This window comes from Myiozetetes cayanensis, unplaced genomic scaffold, assembly GCF_022539395.1.
Source record: "Myiozetetes cayanensis isolate MyiCay16 unplaced genomic scaffold, myiCay2020 scf4, whole genome shotgun sequence".
In the NCBI taxonomy this organism is placed as follows: Eukaryota; Metazoa; Chordata; class Aves; order Passeriformes; family Tyrannidae; genus Myiozetetes; species Myiozetetes cayanensis.
The window spans coordinates 13379690-13405403 of record NW_026087631.1 but is presented as its reverse complement, the minus strand read 5'-3'; the positions used below and the strand labels follow the sequence as shown (position 1 = coordinate 13405403).

The 25714-nt window shown below is 55.1% G+C and overlaps 1 protein-coding gene and 1 pseudogene across 1 annotated transcript; one reads left to right on the top strand and one right to left on the bottom strand.

Moving 5' to 3' along the window:
* Positions 1 to 1059: 1059 nt before the first annotated feature.
* On the bottom strand, positions 1060 to 9917 carry LOC126647064 (zinc finger protein 420-like; annotated as a pseudogene).
* A 5325-nt stretch (positions 9918 to 15242) lies between these two features.
* On the top strand, positions 15243 to 24864 carry LOC126647063 (serine/threonine-protein kinase PAK 3-like). The gene is made up of 12 exons (XM_050328921.1): positions 15243 to 15374; positions 17259 to 17402; positions 17650 to 17784; positions 18240 to 18405; positions 19587 to 19650; positions 19816 to 19864; positions 21121 to 21230; positions 21546 to 21663; positions 22476 to 22575; positions 22929 to 23125; positions 24090 to 24227; positions 24778 to 24864. The coding sequence occupies exons 1-12, from the start codon at positions 15243 to 15245 to the stop codon at positions 24862 to 24864; spliced, it is 1440 nt and encodes a 479-aa protein (XP_050184878.1).
* Positions 24865 to 25714: the final 850 nt, after the last annotated feature.

The following is a 25714-nucleotide window of genomic DNA, read 5'->3' as shown; positions in this document are numbered from 1 at the left end:
CTCCCACCTCCACCCGCGTGTGCCCCCATCCACCCGCCTCCATCTTCCCGCCCTCCACCTCCATCCCCATCCCATCCACCTCCACCTGCATCCATCCCCATCCCATCCACCTCCATCCCCATCCCATCCACCTCCATCCTCATCCCATCCACCTCCACCTGCATCCATCCTCATCCCATCCACCCAATACCCATCCCATCCGCCTCCACCTGCATCCATCCTCATCCCATCCACCCAATCCCCATCCCATCCACCTCCACCTGCATCCATCCTCATCCCATCTGCCTCCATCTGTATCCATCCTCATCCCATCCACCCAATCCCCATCCCATCCACCTCCATCCACCTCCATCCCTGTCCCATCTGCCCAGTCCCCATCCCATCCACTTCCATCCTCCTCCACGCCCATCCCATCCTCTCAATCCCCATCCCATCCCACCTCCATCCTCATCCCATCCGCCCAATCCCCATCCCACCACCTTCATCCCCATCCCATCCACCTCTATCTGTTCAATCCCCATCCCACCCACCTCCATCCACCTCCATCCTCGTCCCATCCACCTCCATCCCAATCCCATCGGCCCCCATCCACTCAATTCCCATCCCACCCACCTCCACCTGCATCCATCCTCATCCCATCCACCCAATACCCATCCCACCCACCTCCACCTGCATCCATCCCAATCCCATCCTCTGCCATCAGGCAATTAATTAATGAATCACGGCCAAAACCAGAACATTTATCTAAAATGAGCGATTTACGAACGATCGGAAGGAAGAAAAAAACCAAAACCATCTCAAACAGAACCATTCGCGGCACGGCAATAAACCCCAAACAGGGGTCACCGGGAATGTGGGTCCCCAAAAGGCTGTTCCCAAGGAGGGTCACCGGGAATGTGGGTCCCCAAAAGGCTGATCCCAAGGAGGGTCACCAAGAATGTCGGTCCCCAAAAGGCTGTTCCCAAGGAGGGTCACCGGGAATGTGGGTCCCCAAAAAGGCTGATCCCAAGGTGGGTCACGAGGGAATGTGGGTCCCCAAAAGGCTGTTCCCAAACAGGGTCACCAGGGAATGTGGGTCCCCAAAAGGCTGTTCCCAAGGCGGGTTCTCCGATGGGTGACGGAGCCGGAGCAGCGGCCAAAGTTCTTCCCGCAGTCGGGGCACTCGAGGGGCTTCCCTTACCGGTGGGTCCGTTGGTGTCTGCTAAAGACAGAGCTGTCGCTGAAGCTCTTCCCACACTCCTCACACTTGTAGGGCCTCTCCCCGGTGTGGATGCGCCGGTGGGTGATGAGGGTGGAGTTCCGGTTGAAGCCCTTCCCGCAGTCGGTGCAGCGGAAGGGCCTCTCATCTGTGTGTGTCCGCTCATGCCTGAGGAGAGTTGAGCTGCGCTGAAACCTCTTCCCACATTCCAAGCACTTGTAGGGTCGTTCACCGGTGTGGATGAGCTGGTGTCGGATCAGGTGGGAGCTGTACCTGAAGCTCTTCCCACATTCCAAGCACTTGTAGGGCCGTTCTCCAGTGTGGATGCGCTGGTGTTTGATCAGGGCAGAGCTGTCCCTGAAGCTCTTCCCACATTCCCCACACGTGTAGGGCCGTTCCCCAGTGTGGATGTGCTTGTGTTGGATCAGGGTGGAGTTCTGAGTGAAGCTCTTTCCACATTCCCTACACGTGTAGGGCCGTGCCCCAGTGTGGATGTGCAGGTGGCTGAGGAGGTTGGAGCTCTCCCTGAAGCTCTTCCCACATTCCCCACACTCGTATGGCCGTTCCCCAGTGTGGATGTGCTGGTGTCGGATCAGGGAGGAACTCTGCCTGAAGCTCTTTCCACATTCCCTGCACGTGTAGGGCCGTGCCCCAGTGTGGATGTGCTGGTGAGTGATGAGCTTGGAGTTCTCCCTGAAGCTCTTCCCACATTCCAAGCACCTGAAGGGCTTCTCCCTGCTGGGAGGCTGCTCAGGGACCACCAGCTCCGAGCTCCGGCTCAAGCTCCGGCCGCCTTCCCGGCACAGGACGGGTCTTTCCTCCTCAGAGCTCCCTGGGCTGGCTTTGCAGCCCCTCCTCCGGGGGCATCTCCGGGCCTTTTCCTCCCCGCTGCCTTCCTGCGCCGGGGAGCCCTTCAAAACGGCCTCTCCCACCAGGCTCTGCCGGGGGGATTTGTCCTCCGTGCTCTCCGTCCTCAGCTCGGGGCCTGGGGCAGGAAGGAAGAAGGACAGGCAGGGGATTTGCCTCCGGCCCAGAGGGAAGGCCAAGGACATCCCCCCCAAATTTGGCCCCCACAGGCACCACAAGACAGGGCCAAAGGGGCACTGACTTCCTCCTCACCTGCCTGGGGGGCCCACGGCTTTTCCTCTTCCTTGTAGCCTCCTCTGCCATCCACCCAAGGTTTGGGAAGGACAAATCCTGCTGAGGGGAAACAAGGGCTGAGCACGATGGCTTGGGGGTTCCTCCTGCCTAAGTCCAGCCCTAGGACTCACTGGCCATCCTGGAACCATAAAAACCTTCAAAACACCAAGATTTAGCCTGGAAAAACACAAAACACTGAGATCTGAGGAAAAAAAAAACAACTCAAACACTCCTCCAAAATCTCTAAAAGATCACGATTCAGCCAGAAAATACTTCAGAATATGAAGATTCAGCTCAGAAAAATCTTCTCAGAAGTTCTCCTTCTCTGCTCTCTTCACTCTAGGAGTCTGGGGATCTCCCCTCTCTGGGTTGCTGGGGGTCTTGCCTAGGGATGCTGGGGGGTTTTGGGGGTCCTAGGGGTCCCTTCTCCCCTGGCTCTCTGCCTCAGGGTGCCGGGTTCCCAGGCAATCACCCACTCTGGGTACTCCACTTTGTTGTCCCAGGGATCCCAAGTGTGTCCTCTGTCCAGGCTCCCCCTTCTCTGCCCCCCTCCCCGTTTGAGGGTCCTGGGGATCCTGAGCCTCCCCCTTCTCCGTGCTCCCCCTCCAGCCTGCCGGGGGTCCCCCAGCTCCAGTATCGCTCTGGTCTCCCCACTCCGCTGTTCCTACCCCCCACCCCTGGCTCTCCCGAGCCCATAAAAACCTCCAAACCACCAAGATTCAGCCCAAAACTCCCAGGAGTTCCCCCTCTCTGGGCTGCTGAGGGTCCTGCATTTATTGGGGGCTCCCCCTACCTTGGTGCTCGTCCTCTCCCGGTAGAAGGGAGTCCCAGGAATCCAGGGGTCCCCTCTATGGGCTCCCCCCTTGGGTGCTCTGGGCTCCCCGTTCTCCGGGCTGATGGGGGTCCGGTGGGTCCTGAGGGTTCCCCTCTATAGGGCCATCTTTAGGGATGCCGGGGATTTTGGGGATCTCAGTGCTCCTTCTCCCCTGACTTTCTCCTTCGGGGTGCTGGTTGGTCCCAGGGGTCCCCGCTCTCTCCGGCCTTTTGAGGTACCTGCTCCTCCCCCACCCCACTGCTGCTCCCCCTCCTCTCCAGACTCCAAGGGGTTCCCCCTCTCCGCGACCCCCGTTTAAGGGGCCCGGCGCTCCCTCTGTGCTCCCCCCCCCACTCCCGGATTGCGGGGGTCCCCCAGCTCAGGGATCGCCCCCTCCGCTCTCCCCACTCCGCGGCTACCGGGGTTCCCCCCGGCTCTCACGGGGGACCCCAAAACCAGTCTTGCCCCCTGCCATTACCGAGCGACCCCCACGTGCTGCTTCCTCCTCTTCTTTGTTCTCCCGCTCGGCTCCTGCCTTGGCTGTCCCGCCTCTTTTTTCCGTGTTCCGCCTCCGGGATCCGCCCCCTGCAGCTCTTCCCCCCCGGCCCAGCCCCAGCGACCCCCTTTGAGCCCTCCCATTCCCCTCCCCCCTGCCCAAATTGCCGTCCCGGGGGGCGCTGGGGGCGAGGGGGGAGCCCGGTGGGCTCGAGGTGGGGAGCGCTGGGGCTGCGGCTCTGCCCGCACACGGAGGAGCTGCCCCCGCAGCCGGGGGGGCTCCGGCACCACCAGTGCCCAGAAAGGTCTCCCCACATGAGGGGTTTGGGGGGTCTGGGTGGGCTCAGAGCGGCTTGGGGGGTCCTTGTGGGGCTCGGGGGCGGTTTATGGGGGTCCCAGCACCTTTTGGGGAGCGCTGGGTGCCGTGTTGGGGTGCAGGTGTCCCCCCAAAGCCCCCCCCAGAACGGAGTGACACGGGGGGGCACACGGGGGTCCCCATTCCTGATCTATCCTGGAACCACCACGCTGGGGGCAACTGGGATCATCCAGTTGGGATCATCCCAACTGGGACTGCACTGGGAATGACAGGGAGCATAACTGGTGTGACTGGGAGCATGCTGAGGTCAACTGGGATATACTGGGAGAGACTGGCAGTGACAGGGATCGTACTGGGAGGGACTGGAACTAGAGTGGGGTGACTGGGAGCAACTGGGCTCATTCATGGGGCAACTTAGATCCTCCTAGGATAGAGTGGTATTGTACTGGAAGTGACTGGGATCATCCTGGGAGTTACTGGAACCAGAGAAGTGGTTAATGGGAGCAATTGGAACCACACTGGGGGCAACTGGGATCATAGTGGGAGCTGCTGGGCTCATACTGGGATCACAGTGGGACTGACAGGGATCATCCTTGCAGTGACTGCAGTAACACTGACAGTGTGTGGGAGGGACTGCAGCCATACTGGGGATGAGTGGGATCAAACTGGATTCGTACTGGAAGTGTCTGGAAGTTCCTGGGATCATACTGGGGGTGACTGGACTCATAGTGGGATCATACTGGGAGGAACTGGGACCATGCAGGGGCAAATGGCATTGTCCAGGCAGTGACTGGCAGTGCCTGGGGCCGTACTGGACTCAGACTGAGAGTCCCTGAGAGGGAAAGGAACCATCCTGGGGGTGCTGGGAGCAACTGGGACCACCTTGGGGGTAGCCATGAAATGAAGAACTGTATTAGAAATTGTCAGCCGTAGAATTGCTGTATTTTAGACAAGCTCTTGAAAAGGACAGCGCTACCACAGAACTTGTGGAGTTTAGAGAGCTTGGAAGGTCTCGAGGGAAAGTGCAGAGTTACCATTTCTTGTGAAGATCCTTTACAGGCAAGAATTTTGCTAAAAACAGGGTTCTTGCACCTGTGAAGAGACTGATAGAAAGTGAGACAGGACAGAAAACAGATCCACGAGACGGGGCCTAGGCCTTGGACCAGTTCCAGAGAGCAGCATTTATTTAAATAAAATGTAAAAAAAATAAATAAAATATAATTAAAAAATTTAAAAAAAGTTAAATGAATTTAAATAATAAAAATTAAATAAAACTTAAATATAATTAAAAAAATTTAAATAGAAGGTAAATAAAATGTAAATAAAATGTAAATAAAATTTTAAAAAATTTAAATAAAATTTGAATAATAAAAATTAAATAAAACTTTAAAAATTTCAATAAAATTTTAATAAAATTGTCAGAACTGGATGAATTTGATGCAAAAATGGGCGTGGAGGAAAGGGAGGGGTGATGAAAAATCCGCCCTCCAGAGAAGGATTTCATTGTGTGAGTTTATTATTTTATTATTATTTATTGATATTGTAAATTAATATTTAATATTAATATTATTTCAATGTTTTATTACTATTTATTGGGTTCATTAATTAAAATTAATTTCACAAAAAAAAAAAAAATAAATTGCAATGTGGACCTGGAATGGTGGGATGGGATGGGATGGGATGGATGGGATGGGATGGGATGGGATTGATGGGATGGGATGGGATGGGATTGATGGGATGGGATGGGATAGGATGAGTTGGGTTGGGATGGGATGGGATGGGATGAGTTGGGTTGGGATGGGATGGAACCCCCAAACCTCCACACCCCCCCCAGGGACCCCCAAATCTGTAAATCCCCCCTCCAGTCCCGACCATGCGGTCAGCCCTTCCCTCAGCTCTGCTGGAAAGGATGGGAGGATCTGCCGGCACTTGATCCACCCCCGAACGGCTCCGTGTTCGTCCATTTCCCTCACCCCCGATCCATCCAATCCCAGTCCCATCCTCCCCCATCTGCCCAATCCCCGTCCCACCCTCCCCCATCTGCCCAATCCCCGTCCCATCCTCCCCCATCCGCCCAATCCCCCTCCCATCCTCCCCCATCCGCCCAACCCCCTCCCATCCTCCCCATCCGCCCCGCCCCCTCCGATCCGCCCAATCCCCATCCCCTCGTGTTCACCTCCATCTTCCTTCAGCCGCCCTGATCCCGATCCGACCCGAATCCCATCCACCCGCCCCCATCCCCATCCACCCGCCCCCACCCGCCTTCTTCCACCTCCACCCGCATCCATCCCCATCCCATCCACCTCCATTCATGTCCCATCTGCCTCCATCCCCGTCCCTCCCACCTCCACCTGCGTGTGCCCCCATCCACCCGCCTCCATCTTCCCGCCTCCACCTCCATCCCCATCCCATCCACCTCCATCCCCATCCCATCCACCTCCATCCTCCTATCCCATCTCGTCCACAATCCCCATCCCATCCGCCTCCACCTGCATCCATCCTCATCCCATCCGCCCAATCCCCATCCCATCCACCTTCATCCCCATCCCATCCACCTCTATCTGTTCAATCCCCATCCCACCCACCTCCATCCACCTCCATCCTCGTCCCATCCACCTCCATCCCAATCCCATCGGCCCCCATCCACTCAATTCCCATCCCACCCACCTCCACCTGCATCCATCCTCATCCCATCCACCCAATACCCATCCCACCCACCTCCACCTGCATCCATCCCAATCCCATCCTCTGCCATCAGGCAATTAATTAATGAATCACGGCCAAAACCAGAACATTTATCTAAAACGAGCGATTTACGAACGATCGGAAGGAAGAAAAAAACCAAAACCATCTCAAACAGAACCATTCGCGGCACGACAATAAACCCCAAACAGGGGTCACTGGGAATGTGGGTCCCCAAAAGGCTGATCCCAAGGAGGGTCACCACGGAATGTGGGTCCCCAAAAAGGCTGATCCCAAGGAGGGTCACCAGGGAATGTGGGTCCCCAAAAGGCTGTTCCCAAGGAGGGTCACCGGGAATGTGGGTCCCCAAAAGGCTGTTCCAAGGAGGGTCACCAGGGAATGTGGGTCCCCAAAAGGCTGTTCCCAAACAGGGGTCACCAAGAATGTCGGTCCCCAAAAGGCTGTTCCAAGGAGGGTCACCAGGGAATGTGGGTCCCCAAAAGGCTGTTCCCAAGGACGGTCACCAGGGAATGTGGGTCCCCAAAAGGCTGTTCCCAAGGACGGGTCACCAGGGAATGTGGGTCCCCAAAAGGCTGATCCCAAGGAGGGTCACCGGGAATGTGGGTCCCCAAAAAGGCTGTTCCCAAGGCGGGTTCTCCGATGGGTGATGGAGCCGGAGTAGCGGCCAAAGTTCTTCCCGCAGTCGGGGCACTCGAGGGGCTTCCCTTACCGGTGGGTCCGTTGGTGTCTGCTAAAGACAGAGCTGTCGCTGAAGCTCTTCCCACACTCCTCACACTTGTAGGGTCTCTCCCCGGTGTGGATGCGCCGGTGCTTGACAAGGGTGGATTTCAGGTTGAAGCCCTTCCCACAGTCGGTGCAGCGGAAGGGCCTCTCATCTGTGTGTGTCCGCTCATGCACGAGGAGAGTTGAGCTGCGCTGAAACCTCTTCCCACATTCCAAGCACTTGTAGGGCCGCTCCCCAGTGTGGATGAGCTGGTGGGTGCGGAGGCTGGAGCTGTCACTGAAGCTCTTCCCACATTCCTCACACTTGTAGGGCCGTTCCCCAGTGTGGATGAGCTCGGTGTCGGATCAGGTGGGAGCTGTACCTGAAGCTCTTCCCACATTCCCTACACGTGTATGGCCGTTCCCCAGTGTGGATGAGCTGGTGTTGGATCAGGGTGGAGCTGTTCCTGAAGCTCTTCCTACATTCCCCACACGTGTATGGCCGTTCCCCAGTGTGGATGAGCTGGTGTTTGATCAGGTTGGAGCTGTTCCTGAAGCTCTTCCCACATTCCCTACACATGTATGGCCGTTCCCCAGTGTGGATGTGCTGGTGAGTGATGAGCTTGGAGCTCTCCCTGAAGCTCTTCCCACATTCCAAGCACCTGAAGGGCTTCTCCCTGCTGGGAGGCTGCTCAGGGACCACCAGCTCCGAGCTCCGGCTCAAGCTCCGGTTGCCTTCCCGGCACAGGACGGGTCTTTCCTCCTCAGAGCTCCCTGGGCTGGCTTTGCAGCCCCTCCTCCGGGGGTATCTCCGGGCCTTTTCCTCCCCGCTGCCTTCCTGCGCCGGGGAGCCCTTCAAAACGGCCTCTCCCACCAGGCTCTGCCGGGGGGATTTGTCCTCCGTGCTCTCCGTCCTCAGCTCGGGGCCTGGGGCAGGAAGGAAGAAGGACAGGCAGGGGATTTGCCTCTGGCCCAGAGGGAAGACCAAGAACATCCCCCCCAAATTTGGCCCCAACGTGCACCACAAGACACGGCCAAAGGGGCACTGACTTCCTCCTCACCTGCCTGGGGGGCCCGCGGCTTTTTCCTCTTCTTTGCAGCCTCCTCCTCCATCCGCCCAAGCTTTGGGAAGGACAAATCCTGCTGGGGGGAAAGAAGGGCTGAGTGCATTGGCTTGGGGGTTCCTCCTGCCCAAGTCCATCTCTAGAACTCACCGGGCATCCTGGGACCATAAAAGCCTCCAAAACATCACAATTCAGCACAGAAAAACCCAATCTGCCTACATTCACGCAAAAAACCGCCTCAGAAATAGCGAGGTGGAAACCTCCCATCAAACTGTAAAAACTGTAAGGTTCAGCCAAAATGAAGATTCAGCCCAGAAAAACTCTCACAGGAGTTCCCCCTCTGTTCTCTCCTCTCTGGGGCCCAGAGGGTCTCCCCTGTCTGGGATGTTGGGGGTCCCACTTAGTGATGTTGGGAGTGTTGACGGTCCCAAGGGTCCCTTCTCCTCTGACTCTCACCTTTGGGGTGCCGCCTTCCCAGACATTCCCCCTCTCCATGTTCTCCACCTTGTTGTCCCAGGGGTCCCCACTCTCCAGGCTTCCCCTTCTCCGCTCCCCCCCTTTCAGGCTCCCGGGGGTCCCGGGGCTCCTCCCTCTCTGTGCTCCCCCCTCCAGCCTGCCGGGGGTCCCCCAGCTCCGCCATCGCCCGCTCCGCCCTCCACCCTCGGCAGCTCCCAGGGGACCCCAAAACTGCTGTGTCTGCCCAGCCAGCCCCGGGCTGACGGTGGCCCTGACCCTGTCCCTGCTCCTCCCTGCAGGCTCCGTGGCCGGGCACACTTTGTGTTCCTGGGGGCCACCAGCTCAGCAGCTGCAGCCGCTCCAATCAGCGCCCGCAGCTCTGCAGCAAAGCCCCAGCTCACCTGGCACACAGGGCATGGACACAGCACCTTCTCGCTGCTGGGCACTCCCAGCTCAGCCTCTTCCCCAGCACGGGGCTCTCCTGCCTCAGCACCACCTCTGCCTTCCACTTCTTCTCAGGGCCACCTCTGGGCTCACCTCTGGGCCATTGCTCAGGGACACCTCAGGGCCTGCTCTCCAGCACAGGAACCTGCAGGGAGGGCAGATGATGTGCAAGCCCAGGGGGGCCTGCTTGCACTGGCCTGGGGGCTTCTTTCTCCTTCCACAACCACCCCACAACTTCTCCTGCTTTCCTAACCCCACATCTTTGCAGAGTGCCCTTGTCTCTCTGTCTGCACAGACACATCTATCCCCTGTGGACAGAGCCTCCAGCATGTGCTGCCCTGGCAATGGCACCCAGAGAATCCCAGAATCACCCAGAATCTTGGAAAAGACCTCCCAGATCATCAAGTGCACCCCTTGATCCAACCCCGCCGTGGTTCCCAGACCGTGGCACGGATGCCCAGGGGAGGGGCTTTGGGGATGAGGGCTCTCCCAGTACAGCCCAGTGCCCCCTCAGTGCCCTCCCAGAACAGCCCAGTGCCCCCAGTACAGCCCAGTGTGTTCCTGTCCCAGGGTGCCAGGTGATCCCTCTATGGCAGGGGTTTGATTGGGATTTGGGGCGCTTTGGGGGCCTCTGGGTGCATTTGGGGGAGTTAAAACAGGTCTTGGGAGCATTGGGGGGTCAAAGGGAACTGAGGGGGGAGGTAATTAAAGGAAAAATGGGGGTTAGGGGACATTTGGGGGCCTTATTGGGCCTGGGGGAGACAGGAGGGGCAGCACCACAAGGAGGTGAGTCCTGAGACCCCCATGGTGTCCCCAAGAACCTCCTGCTGTCCTCAATTTCCCATTTGGCACCCCAAGACCCCCTGGTGTCTCCAGTGTCCCCAGGGCCTCCCCATGGTCCCAGTTCCCCCCTTGAAACCCTTTATTCCACTGTCCCCAAACCCCTCCCCACTGTCCCCAAACCCCATCCCTGAAGTCCCCAACCCTCCCTCTCCCCCCAGAAGGCCCTCCTGGACCCTCTCACCTCCAAAACAGCCTCGTCCCCCCACGCTCACAGAAAGGTCAAGGGCATCTGGAGACACATTGGGGACACTTGGGGGGCACTGGGTGATTACTGGGGGATACTGGGACACACTTGGGGGGAACCAGGGGCACTGGGAGGGACTGGGGCGTTATTGAGGGATGCTGGGAGGGTGCTGGGAGGGACTGGGTGATTACTGGGTGATTACCAGGGCAAAAAGGGAGACACTGGGAGGTTACTGGGCCATACTGGGGCTTACTGGGTGCTCACTGGGGGTCATTGGGCCATACTGGGTGGCAGTGGGAGGTCACTGGGAAACACTGAGTGGTCACTGGGGGCGTTACTGGGCCATACTGAGAGCCACTGGGAGGTCACTGGGCTATACTGGGGGCACTGGGATCCCCTTACCCGCATGTCGTTAATGTCCCTCCAAGACTTTGGGTGGCACTGCCAGGACCCCTCCCCTGAGGACTCAGGGACCCCCTGAACCCCTCTGATAGGCTTTAGGGACCCCCTGAGTCCCCCTCCCTGTGGGGTCTCTGTGTGCTGAGTTTTGGGGGTCTCTGGGGTTCGGGGGGGGCTTCAGGACCCGCTTTCCCTGCGGTCGGTCCGCCCAGCCGGCAGGGGGCGCTGTGGCACGAGCGGCAATGGCGGCACCGCGCGAAGCGTCATGGGACATGAAGTTCCTCGTGAAAACTCCACCGGCGCCTGCGCAGTGCAGCCCTGGCGTTTAAACAGCCCCCCCCCGAGGGTTCCAAGGCCCCAGCCCTTTCAGGGACCCCCGAAACCCCTTCAGGCACCTTCACCCTCCCCTCTGAGCGCCCTCAGGACACCAAATCCCTTCCGAGAGCCCCTCACGGACCTCAAAACCTCCTCGGGAACCCCCGAGCCCCTCCTCTCCACTCTGCCGAGCCCTCCAGCCTTCCCGCCCACAGCCGCGCTCCCCGCAGCCCCCGAGCGCATCCCCAGCCCCGCCGCAGCCCCCGCCAGGGCTCACAAAGTCGAACAGTCCGCTCACAGTGCCGAGCAGATCCCGCTGCCGCCGCCATCGCTTTCCCGGCAGCCACCGCGGGGCTGTGCGCGCGCACCGCCGGCAGAGACCCCGCCCCGCCCCCTTTTCCGCGCGGGGCACGCCGGGAGTTGTAGTTGCAGCGGCTCAAAGCTCCAAACTCCCCCAGACTCAATTCCCCACGGGCGTTCCTGGGGCAGAGCGGGGCAGAACCGGGGCGGGGACGGGACGGGCATTGGGTGGAAATCATTATAAAAACTGTAACCCCTGCGTTGGAAGGGATGGGTGTGAGTTTGTATTCCTGGAGCCTGGAGGCTCATGGAAACCTCTGCTGCTTCTCTGACCCCTACTGTTATAAATTAGTATAAGAATTTAGACAACTCAATTCCAATTAAACATTGATAAATTTATTAACCAAGCAATAATAAAGCAAAACAGCGCTGGGTGGCCTGGAGGGCAAGTGCCCTGCCAAGGCACACACAAAATGTAGTAAATGTTCCTTTTTATACATTTCCAAGTCCCGAGTTTTGAATACGGCTGCGTTGAGGCTTGAGTTCGTGGCTCGTTGTTAAGTGGTCATCTGGTATTTGTCAGAGATGAAAAGGTGCAGTTCTTATCAATTGTAAATTTTACTGATACTGATACTTGTTTGTTTAGCAAGATGTCTGCAATTATTTTTACTGATGCTTGCTTGATTAGCAGGATGTCCATGAAACTTATCTTGTTGAGTTATAACAAAAGTTCCTTATTCCCTCATACACATAAGATTTTATGAACAAAGTTAACCCTTCTATTATACCTACCTAGTTGGGCCTGGACTCTTTTTCCCTCATCAGCCTTTTAGGCAACAACGTTTATGGGGTTTATGAGGACATGGCCTTTATGAGGAGAGCCTCTTATGAGGGGTATGGGCTTTCTGAGGACAGCACCTTTATGATGTGCATGGGCTTTATGCAGAGAGATCTTTTATGATGAGAGCTCTTTTATGAGGTGTATGGGCTTTATGAGGACAGTGCCTTTATGAGGCTGCACCATTGTGAGGTGGATGGGTTCTATGAGCACAGAGAACTTCTGAGGCCTGCCCCGTTGTGAGGTGGATGGGGTTTATGAGGACATGGCCTTTATGAGGAGAGCCTCTTAGGAGGTTTGTGGATTCTCTGGATGTAGCCTGGCAAAAAGAGAGTGGCTGAAAAAAAGGGTAAAACAGTGGGGAGAGCCCTGAGGCTCAGATCCAGTGCTGGTGGGGGGCTGTAGGGACAAGGCAGTTGTACAGAACAAGGCAGAGCCGTGGGGGCCCTGTGGGGCTGTGGTTCTGACTGCAGCCAAACCCCCCCATCCCAGAGGAAGGCAAAGGGCACACAGAGATCCGCAGCCCGTGCGAGTGCAGGCGCTGGGGCAGTTCCAGATGAACACTGTGGCCATCCTGCAGAGCCTGACTGAGAAAAAGAGCCTTTCTGGGGAAGCCTGGGCTGGCTTGGGTGCAGGGCACTGGGGACAGAGCCCACCCGGGGAAGGGAGGGACAGTTAACAGGGCTGGGCAGAATTTTAGGCTTCTTCAAGGGTCAAAAGCTCTTTGCCCCCCACCCCGTCCGGCTCACGCTGTTTCCTCAGCACCTTCACTTGCTCAGGTGAGGCCAGACTTGAAGACTTGGAAAAGCAGATTGCCCACAAGAAGGGATCCTGGCAGAGGGCTGCAGACCTCGGATGGGGCACAGGGATGTACAGGAGCTACATGGCATTGTTATTGCCAGGTTATAGTAAAGCATCAGGGTTTGTTCTGAGATCTGAACACCCCCAGGGGGATGTGGATTGGATTTTTAAAAAAAATCCTGAGAACACCACAAAACCTCTGCTGTGAAGCCAAGGTCTTTCACCCATGGCTGTTGCCTCGTTCCTCCCAGCTGGAAGGTCTGGGATGAGGGGAGATGACTGTGTGGCCAGACAGGTCTTTGGGCAGATGGGACACCCAGCCTTTCCATGGAGCAACCAGGATGGCCCAGCCCTGCACAGCCCCCCAGAGCCTGGCAAGCTGCTTTGCAAGAGGAAAAACCTACAGTGGTGTCACCCTGAGAGTTTCTCTTGTCTCAGCATCTGCTGCCAAGTGGTGGGGCAAGAAGAGGCGGGTGGCACAGGCAGGGCCAGCAATGCCTGTCCCACTCCTGCCATGGTGCCCAGGTGGGCTCCCCTGGGACAGCAGGTGGCAGGAATTGTCAGATCTCCCTGTCCTGGTTGGGCAGAATTGTTTGGGAATCGCTATTATCTTGTCTGGTTTTATAATCACACAGCAAAATGGTCATTACTCTATCAATATGTGTGTGTGTGTGTGTATATCTATGTACATTTAATTTTGAGAGCAGAGCAGTGCTGTTTTGAAACTCATCTTTCCTATAAAGAAGTTTCTCTCCTTACAATTAAACCCTTAAGATTTGTATGCCCTATGCCTCTCCTTTCAGCAGGGCTTCAGAGTCCCAGAGGCATCAGGACGGGCCCTCTGGCTTTTGCAAGGTCTGCTGTGCTCAGGCTCCACCAATCCTTTGGGGAAATCTTTGCTGGGTGAGCAAGCCAGGCTGCTGCAGGCCCAGGCTCAGCTGGAGGGAGCCAGTATGGCATGGACGCCGTGTCCCCATGGGCAGGGTTTGCTTTGGAGCCTGTGCTTGTTGGAACACAGGGATCTGTGAGCTGAGCTGGGGATGGACCCGCGGCCCGGCCCAGGCGCCCCATGGAGCTGCTCTGGGCTGTGTGCTGGGACAGGGACACACAGGACCTGCTCCTGACACGTCCCTGCACACTCCACAAAGAACCAGCAGCATCTTCCTGCCTTTCTCTAAGCACAAAAGTGTGTTTGCTTCCTCTGCAGGGGTAACCCCCCATTCCCCACTGTTCCCCAGGAAGCTGCAGCCCCTGCAGGGCTCATCGCGGCCTCCAGCACTGAGTGCTCAGCACAGGCAGCACATGGAGCTGCTGAGAGAGTGCAGAGGAGGCCTGCGAGGTGCTGCGAGGGCTGGAGCCCCTGTGCCCTGAGGAAAGGCTGCCAGAGTTGGGGTTGCTGAGGCGGGAGAAGAGAAGGCCCCGGGGAGGCCTCAGTGCGGCCGGGCAGGAGCTGAAGGGGCCCAGAGGAAAGCTGGGACAGAGTGTTCAGCAGGGCCTGTGGGGAGAGGACAAGGGGGCACGGCTTGAACTGAAGGAGGGTGATTTAGGGTCGATCTGAGGGAGATGTTTTCTTCCAGGCAGGCTGGAGGGGACTGGCACAGGCAGTGCCTGAGAGGCTCCGTCCCTGGGAATGTTAAAGGGCCGGTTGGACGGAGCCCTCAGTAACCTGGGGTGGTGGGAGGTTGCTCAGGGTGGAAGGAGATGATTTTTAGGGTCCCTTCCAAGTCAACCCATTCAAGGATTCCATCATTCTCTGGTCCCCATCCCCACAACTCCTGTGCCATCCCAGCTGCCAGAGCTGTGCCCCTGTTCCATGTGGAATGGCCAGCACCAGCACCCAGCACAGTGCAGCCATTCCCCTGCTGCCATCACACCTTTGTGCAGCTCCCAGTGCAGCCTCTGCACTGACCAACCCTGGCTGTGCTCTGAGACAGCCCTTCCCCCTGCTCAGAGACCACCCTTCCTCCTGCTCCCAGCACACTGTCCTGCCCTGCTCCCTTCAATCCCCAGCAGTCCTGAGCAGCAGCTGCTGTGTGGATCTTGTCCCCCATCCCAGCAGGATGCTCCCTCTTGTCCTGAGGAAGGTACGGGGCCGTTCCATGCAGGTGGGCACCCCTCGACCGCCCGGGGGGCTGGAGCTCTGTGGGGATGGTGTGGGACAGGGACCCCATTCTGAGATTGTGCCCCTGATGCAGCTGAGAGAGACACGGGAGAGGAGATGGAAATCGATATGGGATTGGATAGTGAGGAAAGGATGGAGATGGATCTGGAGGAGGATGTGCACGAAGAGATGGAGATAGATCTGGAGGAGGACACAGAGGAGGAGATGGATCTTGAGCAGGAAGATGAGGAGGAGGACATGGTGTTGGGATGAAGACCCCCAGCAGCAGGACAGGCCCGTCCTGGCCATGCCCTGCCCCAGGGACAGGGGGTCACTGCCGCCAGGCTGGGGCTGGGCTGGGTGGCCCCGCTCAGGGACACGGTGCCCCATGCCCGGGATTCTGGCGGCACAACCCCCACCCCTGGCCTGCCCTGCGCCTGCTTTGGGCCACACAAGCCACATCCCAGCGCCTGGGGCCCAGCTCCCATCCCCAGCCGGGCTCAGGCCTGGCGCCAGAGTCCCGCTGTGCCCAGCGTGTGCCAGGCTGGGGGCACAGGGAACACCCAGCAGGGCCCGACTGCACTGACCCTGCCCTTGCTTTTCTTCCAGGACTGACGGACACACCGGCCATGGAGTCAACCATGTTGGATATATGTTTTAGATATTGTTGTTCTTTTTCTGTAAATATGTTTCTTTATTAGTTTTATCAAAAGAATGCTTTTAATAAGAAGATTGTTCATTTTTTTTAGAAAGTTTTATTGAAGAGAAGATTTTTTTTTTTAAGAAGTTATGTTTTTTTATTAATAAACTTCCTTTTATAAAAAGATTATTTTTTAAAGGAGATTTTTTTTTTCATAAAGATTCTTATTATATAAATACATTCTGTTTAAATGTTTACTCTGTTGTTGTTGTGTCGTCCTTCTGTAACTACATTGTCTGGGGGTGCTGGCACGGCCCCCCCGGGCTGGGGGTCCCTGTGCACAGAGGGGTCCCCCTTGGGAAGGTGCCGGCCCTGGGCACTGCTGGTGCTGCTGGGCTGGGGCAGAGCGGTGTCCCCAAGAGCAAAGCTGTCCCCAGCACAGAGGGGGGGTGACATGAGCGGCCCCTGCAGCTGCCCCAAAGCAGGCAGGAAACCTCCTGCTGCCCTTCCTGCTGCAGCCAAAGGCACTCCTGGGCCCAGAGCCGGGATCAGGCCGCAGGGAGGCCAAATCCCAAGGGAGGCCTCCAAGACCATGAGAGCCTTGGGAATTGCTGGAGGCAGCATGTGGGGAGAAGGGTTTGGAGCTGCAGGGACTGTTATTTAAGGCTTTAAGCTCCAAGCACTCTGGGTTCCCATCCCCATGGCACTGCCCTGGGCCGTTGGAGAGCCCAAAGCCCAGGTGACCAGAGAGAAGGAGTTGCTGGTGCAGGAGAGGGCTGCCCTAGAGGCGCGAGTGGCAGCCATGGAGCGGGACCTACAAGGCCTTTCAGAGCAGCTGGCAGAGGCCAGGTAAAGGCAGGGAGGAGACTCCTGATGGGAGGGAGAGGACTGACGGTGTGCAGTTGTGAAGGTGGTAAAGCATTACAGGAGCACTGATTGCATGTCGTGTGCTCTGCAGATGCTTTTCACCTTCCATGGGCAATGGAAGAGTCTGGAGAAAAAAGAAAAGTACACTGTGATTTGAATGTTAGTGTTTGGACAGCTAAAGCTGGCAGAGCACTCTTAGACACTTTGGTTTGTGAGCCCTTGCACATTCCTGTGCCAAGTCCCAAGGAAGCCAACTTGGCTCTGAATTGCGTAGTAGGGAAACCAGGCAGATGTTCACTGACCCCTGAAGTTCCCTCTGGTTTGGGTTTCTTCTTCTGTGCTTCTGAACAGCAATCTTTCCTTGCCAAGTACTTTGATATGGGATCTTCAGAATTCAAGGCCCTTACATGCGAACCTTGTGACCAGGTTGCTGCCCTTTAGGGTGAAGCTCGAGGGTCACGCTGAAAATCTTGAGGGCCTTCAGAGATGAGCACCAGGAAGGAAGGCTTAGGCTGCAAGCAGAGCTGGGTGGAGGAGCAGAACCAAGGGGCTGAATGAATGGGCTGTTGAGATTGCCAGAGGGAAAATGCCAGCATGACGGCAGGTCCCAGGAACTTTCTCTCCATTTGTGCTTCTAGCACATCAAGGAAAAGCTGGAAGCAGAGCTGCAGGAAGCGCAGAGGAAGATGAGGGCAGTGGAGAGGAGGCGACAGGAAGAGCTAGAAAGATTCCAAGAGGAAATCCGTCTCCTGCTTCAGCACTGGGAGGCTCTACAAAACCAGGTGAGTGAAACAGCAGTAGGCACTGCAGTCATGCAAAAGGTGGTCTCTGCCCTTCTTGGCTTTCCACTGCAGAGCAGCAGGCTGGTGGGGGGAATCCCTCTGACTGCCATCCTGCTGTGGTCGCAGCTGCTCTGAAGGGCACTTACTGGTCCGCTGACTCTCAGCTGCCACCCTGGACACCTCAGCTTGCAACCTCTCACCTATGTTGTGTGGCAAGTTGAAAGCCATCTCCTCCACCTCTGTGCAGGTCCTGCAAGAAAAGGCACGTGAGAAGACCGCTCTCTTGGAGAAGCTGTGCCAGACCCAGGTCGAGCTGCTCCAAACCCAGCAGCAGCAAGGGCAGCGCAGGCAGGAGGTGAGAGAGGAGCGACACAATGGGCAGGTAAGCCTAAGTGCCCAGTGACAGGGGGGAGGGCAGTAACAAGGGCCTGCAAGGAAGATTTTGGGACTGAAGAGGGAAGGACCACTGCAGGCAAGTCCCAGCAGGTGATGGGTCTCAAAGCTGAGCAAGATCTGAGTGAGGCACAGGAACTGTCAAGGCAGAAGGTGCTGGAGGCTGAACACTTGTGGACGAATAGAGGAGACAATGGCAGGAGATGGAACATCCCAACAGGGAGCTGCAAGTGTGTCTGCAGTCCTTGGAGCGGGAAGGGAGGAGTGGGGATGAAGGGGAGCGATCGTTGTTGCAGTCATTTCTCGGAAACTCTGTGAAAATGTTTAATTAATCCCTTGAAGAGCCCTGGAGGCAGCATCTTGGTGAAGGCTTGCATTGCAAATGGGATCTCTGGGGCATCTCTGCCAGCCACCTTTCTGACACAAACCAATTGCTTGTCCCAGATCTGCAGAGGCGAACCTGCCAGCGAACCTGCTGCTGCAGCAGCCCCCTGGAACGCAGCCCCCACTCCCCAGCCTGAGAACTCGAGCACCAGCAGTTCGTCCAGCTCACGCCTGGTCGCAGAGCAGCTGCGAGAGCTGAGAGAGGAGGAGGCCCTGAAGCTGCTGAGTACGTCTGGTGTATTTCTTGTCTGCTACAGCAGTGTCTTGTGTGCATGTCTCAGCTTGAGCTGTGCCACATGGTCCTCCTCCCTTTAGTGTCACACAGGCATTCCTGCCTCCCTACAGATCGTGCTGCTGTGCTTGGAGGCAGCACTTGGGAGAGCACTCGGGGTGTTCCTCCTGCCTCTGAGGGCAGCTGCCACTGCCTTGGGTTTGCCTGAGCTTCCTCCTACACTAAAGGCAAAAGCAGGGATTGTTCCCAGATGAGCCAAAGGCTCTGACCTAGCAAATGGCCCAGGGAACTCCTGTCTGCTCGTGGCCAACTGGAGCAGAATGTTTGGCGTCCTAAATTCTCTTTAGACTTCTGACTTCTCACCCATCATTAGAGCCAAATTACTTCACTGAAATCACTTGCTTCTGGTGTTGATTTCTCATTGGTGTCATTTTTGCCTCTTCTGACTCTTCTGACTACTAGCATTACTTCTACAGTTAATTTTTGTGAGAACTCTACATTTTTGCCAGAGAGAACTCCCTTGGAAAAATATCGGGTGAAAACATGAAGAGAAGAGGAAGGAAAAGGCGTTTTCAGTCGGCCCCAAGAGAAAAAAAATGATACTTTGATAACAATCCCTCTTTCAGTTCTTAGTTTTATGCTTCTAAAGATGTATCAAGGAGACACATCTATGTGGCATGATCAGGTACAAGTGCCCTGCAGGCAATTCTCACCACCAAGCCTCCAGCCCATCCACTGGATATTCCACAGGTTCAGGGCACTTTATCATGGCCAATTCCCAGCCAGTCAATACTCCTGGAATGAGAGCTGACCACAGGACAGCTACAAGCCCTGCACAGATCAGACCTTAGGGAAACAGCTTTTAGCCCAGTTTCCTCTGTGTCTACCATCAAGGGACGAAAAGTGGATTGATCTACTCCTCCGTGTGTCTGTTCTCAAAGACAGTGAGCTTCTGCCTTGAATGTGGCAACAGCTCTTAGCGGGGCTCAGCCTGGCTGTGGCTTCTTCACAGGGTTTTCAATGCTCTTTCTTGGGCTTTTTGGTGGGGGTGTTGGAGTTGTGATCCAGCTGAGCACAAAGGGCTCAGAGCCCCAGCCAGAGAGGCTGCCTTTTGGATCTGCCTGCAGCTGGTATCTCTGCTTTCAAGACAGCATGTTGCATTTTGTGTCTTTCAGGGAGCATTGTGAGCATTGGAGATCCACTGAAGAAATACACGGGATGGGAAAATATTGGCCAAGGGTGAGTGCAACCACACTTGCTTCGACAAAGCCAGGGGCCAGGGATTTTGCTGGTGCCACACTCAAGTGTGAAGTCGAGCAGGCTCCCAGAGTGCTCAGACACGGGCTCAGAGTCTCCTGTCTCTCAGTGCTGATCAGAGTTTCTTTGCTGCTCTTCTGTTTCCAGGGGCTTCGGAACCGTGTATAGAGCATTCGATGCTGTCACAGGAGGAGAGGTCAGTGCCAACAACCCCCCAGATTTTGCAGCTCTTGAGTGCTCTCCTCTGCGGTGTGAGCTGTGGCTGGAGCCCTGGCGCGCCAGACTTTGCTGCAAAGGATGTTCCCCTTAAGCCCAGGCTAGAGGCAGCCTGCAAAATGCATTTGGGGCAGACTTTGTTGTTCTTCACTACCTGAAAGAATACAAGGAGAGCAGCGTTATCTTGCAGAGAAGGACACGCTAGCGTGGTCTTATCTGATAAAGGGGCATTGACTGGCTGATGGCGACTGCCGTCGTTCAGGCCCAATTTCTCTCCATCCCAGGTTCAGACAGAGAAGATTTAGCTTCTTTTTCACCAGGGCTTTCATCTTGAAAATCTAATGCAAAAGCTAATGAAGGAGAGATCACGTTTGCAACGCAGTTTTGGCTTTCAGTCCTAGTGAAGCTACTTGGCACACACACTGACCAATGAGAAGACTTTTCCCAAGAGCAAAGATCTCTCCTGAGCAGTGCCATCCTGGTTTGGTCCAGTGTCCTTTACAGCCCATCACAGAGATGCTCTTTGTAATAAGCGGATACGGCAGTGTCTTAGAGAGTCCCTCTGCTCTTTGGGGTTCCAGCCCCACATTCCTGAATTCTCATTTCTGGCTGTCAGCAAATACATCAGAATCTTTGTGGTAGTTCCTTATCCACTGGCAGTGCTGTGCTTGGGAACTGTGCCTAGAGAGAGGTCTACAAGGCGTCTAAAAGCCCTAAGCCCCGCTTATCACCTAGGGCCTATCCCATTGCAAATCTCAACCATTTCATCAGTAATATGATTGCTTTCCTGGGCAACTGAGAATAGCAGCAGTTTGTGAAATAGGCATCAGACCCCCTAGAAATGTGAAGGCATTCCCAGCTGTTTGGACATATTTCCACAAGAGCAAAATTGCTTTGTGCTTGCCAATCATCTGTAAATGATAATAGTGGTGACACACTAGGGCCCTTTGGGAAGAATGTGGGTGCTGAGTGTTGTTAGAGCTTTGTGGTTGCTAGTTTTGAGACCATTTCTGCCAAGTGCACAAGGCAACACACCCATGGCCCTGGGCCCTGTAACTGGCACCCGAGGGAGCGGAGAGAGGGGCTCTTGGAATGTCAGTTATGAAGTGCTCTGACGTCGAACCACGAGGCCATTGGGCACAGCTTGCCTGTGACATTCCAAAACCGTGCACTCCCTGCTCGTGGTGGTCTCGTGCAAGAGACTTCTCAAGGTCATGGTTGTCATCATCATTTTAGGTGGCCATCAAGCAAGTCAAGCTCCACCAACAGAGCAAAGAGGAACTCCTGAAAGAGATCCTGGTCCTGAGGGATAAGAACCACCCCAATATCGTTACCTATTTAGACAGGTAAGCAGTTCTGGTACTATCATGTTAATGTTCAATTACATAATTGCAAGGTAAAGGTTAGAAAGCTCTTTACTCCCCAGCAGAAAATGGATCTTTTAATTTATATTATTAATCTGCTTGTATACCACGTATGGGAGGAGATTGCATTTGGTCTGCATTAGTGCTTCCTGGCATCCATAGCTTAAACACTGTTCTCAAAAACCTGGATCTCTTCCTAAATCAACAGCCTGTATGTTCTCTCCCTTCATGTTGTAGTGGGCTTGGATGTTTTTCGAGTGTCTCATTCCTCTCCACGCTGTGGTTTTCCTCTTCCAGCTACCTTGTCCGTCAGGAGCTCTGGCTGGTGATGGAGCACATGGACGGAGGCTCTTTGATGGATGTTATTAGCGAGACCTGGATGGCCGTAGGACAGATAGCAGCTGTCTGTCGGGAGGTAAGGGATCCCACTTATGGTGCTTCTGATGGCTTGGAATGGATGGTCCTGGTAAGGAGGCAGTGTGAACAGGAGGGATTTCATCTTCAGAGCTTTGTTCCTGTGTTCGCTTGAGCGAGCTGCCTGTCAGTGTCCCGGCACTTCCTATACTCTGCTCTTATGATCCTCTTATCTACCGTGGTTTTACTGTCTCGCTCTGTCTTTCTTTAAATTTATTTACTGTTCCCCACTTGGCCTCTCTCAGCATTGGCCTGGAGCCTGTCTGTATTGCATTGCTTGCCTGTAAAAGCAAAGGTGCTGGTGGCAGAAGTTGGGAGGAATGGCAAAAGAAAAATCCAGACTCATTTTTGCCACTCCTCAGCTTCAAAGCACAGCACAGCCCCCAAGACGGTGTTTGCTTCTCAAGACTGACTAATGGGCTACTTCCAAGGCTGCTGTCCAGGCTAGCAAGAAAATCTCCATCACGCAGCCTCCCTCCCCAAAGCGACCCACTTCATGCCATTTGTTGGCAAAGCCTCCTTTGTCCTCTGGAGGGAGAGAGCACAAGCAGTGCAGCAGCAGTCATTCTGGATGGCTTTGCAGGGCACTGGAGCAACAAGGGACGTTTCTCTTTCAAAGCTGATACGCCTTCACTTAGAAAGACACTGCTCTGCTAGTGTTGGAGCAGCAAGCTCTTCCGCTTGACAGCACCATGCGCTGGCTTCGCTCACTATTCCCCTCAAAAGGGAGGAATCTCTTAGAGCAGTTTCCTTTCTTGTGGGATGAAATCAGATGGCACAGTTTTACCCTCTGTTTTTTTTTCTCTCTTGCAGTGCCTGCAGGGACTGGCTTTCCTTCATTCCAACTGGGTCATCCACAGAGACATTAAAAGTGACAACATTCTTCTGGGCCTGGACGGAGCGGTGAAGTTGGGTGGGTGTTCTTGGTTGGGCTCAGAGTTCCGGGCATGCAGTGTGGGGCTGCTGTGGAGTGACTGCCACTTCCCCAACAGCGCTGCTGAGTGGCTTTGGGGGGTGTGTGTCCCTTCCAGAGGCAGGGAGTTACAACGGAAGCCTTCAGAGGAATAAGTGAAAGGCACTGCTTGAAGCATGGGACTTTTGTTCTGTGGACAATGCCCTATTTCCTTGGTTGAAGCCTTTAGGAAACAGAGCACGGCTACTTTTGCAGATAGATCCAGCACCTCCTTCTCAGACTTAGAGTGGGCCATTCTTTTCCTTGGTTTCCTAAGGGAAGCGTGTTTGAACAGTGTTTGTCTTTCTCCTCAGCTGATTTTGGCCTCTGTGCTCAGCTCACCCCTGAGCACAGGAAACGGAGCTCCATGGTCGGGACTGTTTACTGGATGGCCCCTGAAGTTGTGAGAAGCCAACCCTACGGCCCCAAGGTGGACATCTGGTCTCTTGGCATCGTGGCAGTCGAGATGCTGGAAGGAGAGCCTCCTTACTTTAAGCAAAGCCCTTCCATGGTAAGGTGCAAATGCCCTCAGGCACAAGTGTCTTTCTAAGCCCTCCCATCTTCTGCCTCAAATGCCTCAAAATGCCATTCCCAGCAGCTTGAACTACTTCCACCAAGGTCCACTTCTAAAAATCTCCCTGGAGCACACCAGCATCTGCTGGAGCTCTGTTGCCATCAATGGCACAACCTCAAAAGAGAAACTTTCACTTCAGAAACCTTTCTTCTTAGCCTTCAGTGGTGCTTGAAATGTCTGGTGCAGGTTTTGATCTTTCTCAGCTCTCTCTCTCAACGAGACAGTTTCAGGCTTCTAAATCATCTGTACATTGTCCTGTCACGTGTCTGGGTGGTCTGGGTCAGTTTAGGATCTTGCTTTCACAGACTGCAGCCCTAATTGTATGCCAAATCCTTGGCTGTTTCTTGGGACGTGAAAGAAATCGATGAGCTTGTTGCCCCTTTGCAGCTCCTGCAAACACGGATTTCCTTTGGGCTGCACTTGTTTCTCTTTGCCAGCTGCATCACAGGAAACCAAAGTTCAGCTTCCCAGAGCTGAACAACCCTTTGCACGGTTGTAGAAATATTGCAAAGGGCTGGTACCTGGCTAAAGATGACTCCCTGATCATTCATGGTCCTGAAGAAACTGGTAACCCAAAGAGCTCCGCTTGTCCTGGCCCTGCTGCTTGGCAGTCGGGTGACTGTGGCTGGAATCCACCATCTGCAGTTGGCACGGGTGCCGTGTTCCCTTCTGCTGCAGGAGCAGTGACGTCCCTCGGGGAGCACAGTTCGAAACACAGGGAGGACAGGCACTGCAGCTCCCCACTGTGTCCAGGGGCTGGGACCAGCTGCAGAGGGACAGCAGAAGGCTGATTTTGTGGCTTTTCATTCCACTGGAGGCTGGAGCTTAAACAGCAGGGTCTGGGTGCTCAGGTACGGCTATGGAAGAAAGAGGCAGAGGCTCATGTTTCCTTTCTCTTCAGGCTCAAGACCTCATAGCCAGAGAAAGGACACCAAAGCTGCAGAACCCCTGGCTACACTCCTCTCTCCTGCATGACTTCCTGAACTGCTGCCTGCAGAGGGACGAGGAGAGGCGAGCGTCTGCCCAGGAGCTTCTGCAGGTAAAGAGGGGAGCGGCTGCAGGTGGAACAGCTGTCCCATGTCAGAGATTGCTTCGGGGCTAAGCTCCAAGGCAGCAGATGGGCCCCCCTCCTGGTAATCTCCATGCCTGGTGCTTTTCCAATGAAAACTAAGCAGGATCCTACACTGCTGGGGGTTGCAAGGCACCTGTGAAGGTCATCGAGTCCAAGTGCTCTGCCCTGGGTGGGGACACCTTCAAGGAGATCAGGTTGCTTGCAGCTCCTTCTGGCCAGACCTCAAATGTTTCCAGGCCTGGGGCACCTCCCAGCTCCCTGGGCAACCTGTGCCAGTGTTTCACCACTCTGCCCAAAAACACCTTCTTCTCAGAAGACACCTTGAGGAATGAATTTGTTGATTATGGGCCAGCTTTGCCTGGGATAGCAAGGTCCTGGACATGAAGACAGAGTTGCAGATGGTCCCCTCTGTCCTATTTCTGCATCCTTCTGGCAACCAGAGGAGTCCTGCTTGAGCCTGTGCGAAAGTGAGTTTGGAAAGTAATGCTTCCTCTCTTTTTTTTTCCCCTTTTGGCAGCATCCATTTCTACAATCAGCTGAGCCCCTCTCCAGACTGGTTCCTGTGATTGTTGCAGCGAAGCAGTCCAGGGACTACAGGAGATAACCAGATCATTTCAGGACAGCTTTCTCTGAGTGGAACTCCGAATAAAAACTTTGTTAGAGCTCAGCTCTTCTAGAAGATTCCCTTTGTTGTCAAGCGTGAATAAGCTCTACATTTCCTTCTCAATGGCCCATTGTTTCTTACTGATGGAAAATAACACTCATGCAGTTTTTGCTATGGTTTTGAAGTGGGAAGAGGCTCCTTCCTTGATCAACTCCACACTGAACTGAACTGAAGGAAGGGAGCGATGGGGGCAGGGATGGGGAGAGGGACAAAGGAAGGCAAGGAAGGAAAGGTGGTGAGGGGAGGGAGGGAGGCAGGAAGGAAAGAATGAGGAAGGCAGAAAGGATGGAAGGAAGAAAGGGAAGCATTTCTCCTGTGAGTTGAGTCGCCGTGGTGAAAAGGAAAAAGGGGCAATTCTGGCTCATTCCCAGTAGGCGGCTCCCGAAGTACGGAGAGGACAGCAATGCTGAATGGCCCTTAGGGACAGAGTTCACTGGTGGACATGCCAGTGTTTTGTTAGACGCAATCATCTTAAAGATCCTGTCCTCCCTGCACAATTCTGTAACCTTGCAGAAACCCTCAAGGGGTGGCAGAAACCCTCTCCTCATGCCAAACTCTGCAGGAACCCTGACCAGGCTTGTCAAGGACGTGCAGGTCTGGCTGCCTTCTTGCCCACAGCAGCAGCAAATGAGTGCACAATAGGAGGAGGCCTTTTTTTTTTTTCTTCTTGCTTTGCTAGGGATACTTCTTTAAAAGAAGGTTCATTGCCCAATTGACTGCAATTTGCCAAGTACAGGGAGAAATCTGCTAAGGAGGGCTGCACCCTCTCCAGCTCTTGAAAGGGCACTGT

What these genes read in the sequence shown, in the direction of transcription:
- LOC126647063 (XM_050328921.1), top strand. Translation starts at nt 15,243, where the DNA reads ATGGGATTGGATAGTGAGGAAAGGATGGAGATGGATCTGGAGGAGGAT. An exon ending in TGGGAAAATATTGGCCAAGG is followed by an intron (nt 19,651 to 19,815) that starts GTGAGTGCAACC and finishes TTCTGTTTCCAG; the next exon opens with GGGCTTCGGAACCGTGTATA. An exon ending in TAGCAGCTGTCTGTCGGGAG is followed by an intron (nt 21,664 to 22,475) that starts GTAAGGGATCCC and finishes TCTCTCTTGCAG; the next exon opens with TGCCTGCAGGGACTGGCTTT.